At 40.0% G+C, this 5042-nt stretch overlaps 1 protein-coding gene across 1 annotated transcript; it reads left to right on the top strand.

Annotated features, from left to right (window-relative positions):
* The first annotated feature begins 238 nt into the window (after positions 1–238).
* Positions 239–2461, top strand: LOC140229137 (muscarinic acetylcholine receptor M5-like). Its single transcript, XM_072309403.1, has one exon. The coding sequence runs from the start codon at positions 324–326 to the stop codon at positions 1812–1814; it is 1491 nt and encodes a 496-aa protein (XP_072165504.1). The 5' UTR covers positions 239–323; the 3' UTR covers positions 1815–2461.
* Positions 2462–5042: the final 2581 nt, after the last annotated feature.

Below are 5042 nucleotides of genomic sequence, written 5' to 3'. Positions count from 1 at the left end.
AGTGGACGGAATCGTCGCTTCCTTCCAAGAGGGGCTACGGTGATTTGGGAAGATCCATTCTTGTTGGCGATTCTTCATTCGTTGTTGATAACCGATCTGAATACTGAAATAATTCACACTCTCGGAGGAAAACAAAATATTCAATCATGGGAGCGTCACCCACGCCGATATCGTTTACAGAGTTGTACACGATGCTCATCTCGAACGCAACCGAGACAAATAATGAAGAGCAGATAGACTCGCGGTCGCTAGCGTGGTTGATTGTCGTCGGATCGATATACTGCTTGATCATCTTGGTGACGTTAGTAGGCAATGCATTCATCATGGCAGCTTACAAGGTCGATGAGAAGATTCGAGCTCGCCCGGGCAATCTTCTCATCCTCAACCTATCTATTTCAGACTTTGGTATCGGAATCACGCTCATCTTCAACTTCGTATTTCTCGCCTGCGATAGGTGGCCCCTGGGAGAAATACCGTGCAAACTGTGGATTGTGCTGGACTACACGTGCTCCTACATGTCGGTGATATCGATCACTCTAATCAGTTTGGATCGATATTGGATGGTGAAGAAGAAACTCGCCTATCGCACATACCAAACCAAAAAGCGCATTCTTGTGACGGTAGCAATTTGTTGGAGTATCGTAATTTCCTTTTACTCCATTACGGCATTCGGTTATGGCGCTGCTACGAATTCAACACATGTGGATTTCTCCGATGACTGTGAAATGGAGTACCTCTACGATGTTCCGTTTTCAGCTGTCATGATTTTTGTAGAGTTTGTAATTCCTTTCATTATCATTATCTACCTTAACGTTATCGTTTATATCAACATTCGAATGCGTTCCGGAAGCTTGGTCCAGACGGGTGACCAGCACAAGTTGAACAAATCCCTTGGAACGGACACCGCCAGTGGCTTAGCTCTTGCGTCTACCAATTCTACTGCAGCACCTACTATCTGGACAGTCTCACGCTTTTCAACTGATAAACAAACACATGTGGGAGAAAACAATGGTGTCGCTGAGATGGAAAGCTCAGTCGCGATTGATGTGGAAATTTCTCATCCACCAGAGGAAAAGAAAGCACACGACAATCCGTCAAATCCGGTGAATGTGAATGTGGAGCAACAAGCTTACAAGAACGAAATAAAGGGAGATAAGAAACGACTCGAAGAGCCACCTAATGCCGTCCCTGCAGACGATGGAAATGTTTCTTGTGGAAATAATGATGGCAACGAAAACGCTGTGGAACAGAAAGTGGAACAAAATGGGAAGGACCTGCAGACTAGTGGCGGTCCAGGACAAAATGGCGCCAACGTTGAAGGCGAAATGCCGAGAAAAGCTGGAGTCGAGGGAGCCCATGTCTCCCTGTCCGTTAGTGCGCTAACAGTCAACTCCGTTGCCGTCAGCGTGGACAGCAACTCGGCTCAATTACCCTTCGCCAGCCGAGACAAGGAGCGCAAGAAACTGCGCGAGTTTCGCCGCCACCACAAGGCGGCAACCCTTCTGTTCGTGCTCGTTACAGCCTTCTGTCTCTGCTGGCTTCCTTACCAGATAACGACCATCATCATGACAACAATGGGCGATGAGTCCGTGCCCGAGGTCGTGTCGGAAATCATGACTAACCTCCTGTGGTGCAACTCCACCATCAACCCTTTCCTCTACGCCGTTGTGACGGCGCATTTTCGGCGGAACTTCCTCCGCTTCCTTGGACTGCAAGATGTCACTTCCTGCTACAAACATAATCAGGCCAAAAGTTCTTCCACAGATGACCACGATAAGGTCAACTCCAGTGACCCAAACACAGTGGACACCTGATCAACTGCAGAACCTTCTATGTGGTACAGGTCCAGCATAGAGGCGTTCATGATGGCGAATGGCATGCAACCCTATGTAACATGATATCAGCGGATCAGACATTCAGTGCTAGATACTGAAACAAAACTGAAGTCCAAACGGGTGATAACAATTCGAGCACATACTGTCTTTATTTCCTGATGGCCTATAATTTTTGCAATTGGCTCTCAGTTTTAGTTTTGTAGAAATTGACTGTTTTCGCTTCCATATTACCATAATTCATTGGAGTTCAGACAGTACTGCCTCTCCCGACCTCTGAATCATGTGATAACAATAATTTTATGTCAATATGTTTCAATATACGTGTGGCCAATGATGATTTCATTTTAAACACTATTATTTAAGGCATGTCGATGGTATTTTGAATATATACGCTCTTTCCATGTTTATTGACTCTCACCATAGCACATCTTTGTAAATCCACACCTGTTGGGCCTATTTCTGCTGGGAGAATTCGCGCATTTTTGGGATATCCTCTTCTCCCGATTCACGCAGATATTGTACACGCATCGTCCATACATATAATGCGCAAATGCAACTGGAATTGTTGCCACCGTCGTATCTTAGCGGTGGTAAATTGCCTATCGTAATTTTACTCCGTTTGAACATTTTTTGGTCAGAGCCATCTCCCTTTGTTTCCGCACTGATATACGAGTATACAGTTACAATACTTGCAAAACAGCAAGAACCATGTGCCAGTACAAATCACATGCATAATTAAATGTTGATATTTATAGCGGAAGGGTACAAGTCTATAATTTCATTACCATCATATTCATGTAATGTATACTCGCATCATGATTAATTAGTCACATCTCACACGTGACTTCGCAGTATATCATTAGATTTAATACTGCCTGTGGCGATGAATGATTGTATTTCACTGATTGAGATAGAATGCACTCAGCATGTGTTTCTATTGGCGTGGTCACACTGGCAAAAGGTCGAGAAGCGTGTAAGATGGCAATCTTTAAGATCTCGAAGTTTTTCCCGGTGTTACTGCGGCTATTGATGGATCTATGTTATTTCTAACAAGCTCGAAACCACAATGAAAATAAATAGGGCCTACACACTCATACATAATCATATATGCATGTATATATATATATATATATATATATATATATATATATATGAAAGTGATCGCAATATGGGTCGAGCGCCATTTTTTTTATTTAAATAACGAGTCCATCATAAGGTAGTGCAAAGTCTTTTTAGTGATGCATCACTTATAGCACAATAGGGAATATTCTTGAAGATATGATTAAAGATATTGATAATGATAGCTTCTTTTTATATAGCGCATTTCAGACTTGGTGATAATTTCAATGCGCTTTACATACTAAAGATATCCCATATTGTCTTTTCTTTTTTTTTTTTTTTTTTTGCTTTGTCTTTTTAACCAGCGTGAATTGCAAACATCTCAAATTAACAAGAATGGACTTAACTCATTTTGTATCAGACTCCTCTTGACACATTTTTTCCTCTTCGTAGTAGTTTCGGACAGAAGCGTCTGTAGATGTGTATAGCGTGTTCCTCGATACTATTTTGCGCGTGTCACTTCGTAAATATTCATGCTTTCATCTTTTCTTTGCTGGGAAGCCTTGACGAAGTGAATTAACTGGTACATTTCCAGTGTCATCATTTTCAAAAAGAAAATAAAAACAGGGCACATCGTGTAATTAAGAGTCAGCCTGATCGACACATTCTCAAATTTATTGCGCTGATTGAGCAAAGCCCCATTAGCTGAAACTGAGTAAACATTCTACTGGGATTCAATTTGCCATCTGTACATTATCTGGTCCTTTCTAAGCTATGAACAGCCATGAATTAAAGGGGCCCTGAAATCCCAATGCATGTTAATTTGTATTGATTTATTATACCCTCAACATGTACCTTCCCCTCGACTCAGCATAACTTGCATGTTCATGTTTCTGTGATATCAATGTGACTAACAAAAGACATGGCGAGGGAACATGCAAGTTATGGCGAGTTGAGGGGAATGTGAATTCCAATGTCTTTTGTTAAACATGTCAGTACTTTAGCAATGATTGACAGATGAGGTCATCTGAGGAATATTGGTTTGGAATGATTTTTTGTGGGCGTTCTCAAGTAATCTGAAGAAAACTGGAAGAAAAATCGTTAAAAATATATGGAATGTCTCTAGATATTCGTTTCACCGCGAAAGTGATGGTGAGGATATCATAAATCAACACAAATCAACATGCATTTGGATTTCAAGGCCCCTTTAATTTTGTGGCCTTGCAATTCTCATTCAAAAGCATAATGTTCCTGTTGAATAATTTTCCCTGTAAACTGGTGCCATTATATAAATCTCATGAAACAGTTTGTATTTAAATGTGTTAAGTTTTCATTTTCTCAGTCTGAATCCATACAAAATATATTATGTGTATACTATGAATTTCCCACACTATGAACCAATACACAGATTACAACTCCCTCTCTCTCTCTCTCTCCCTCTCTCTCTCTCTCTCTCTCTCTCTATATATATATATATATATATATATATATATGTATATATATATATATATATATATATATATATATATATATATATATATATATATATATATATATATATATATATATATCGTCGCTGGGGCGACAAGACCCCGTATCTACAAAATGTCAAATGTTCAGGAGAACAAAAAAACATGGCTGCCAAAGCACTGTATCCAATGGGAGAGACATCCCTTTGACATGCTCTGGTGGCTTCATTTTTGGGGTAACACATCTAGGATTTGGACAGGACATCACTTAACTGATTATCTGATCATTAATCAAAAAAAAAGTTTTGTCACCCCAGCGACGATATATATATATGTGTGTGTGTGTGTGTGTGTGTGTGTGTGCGCGCGCGCGCGCGTGTGAATACAAACAGAAACATACGACTCGGTTGCTGACGGGGATTCGGCTAAAACAGACTGTCCAGCCCTGAGCTATAGCTCCATGGTTCAGTTAAGTCACTAATAAGGCAACATTTTTCACCCTAATATATATATATATATATATATATATATATATATATATATATATACATATATATACATATATATAGATATATATATACATATATATTGTATGCATACACTTGTCAGCGCTCGACACTAAATTTTTCTTTTGGTAGCCGGATAATGAACTTTGGTGGCACCAAAAAAATAAAGAAAA

This window comes from Diadema setosum, chromosome 5, assembly GCF_964275005.1.
Source record: "Diadema setosum chromosome 5, eeDiaSeto1, whole genome shotgun sequence".
NCBI classification, from domain to species: Eukaryota; Metazoa; Echinodermata; class Echinoidea; order Diadematoida; family Diadematidae; genus Diadema; species Diadema setosum.
The sequence above is the reverse complement of the archived record's forward strand: the minus strand, read 5'-3'. Positions and strand labels throughout refer to the sequence as shown.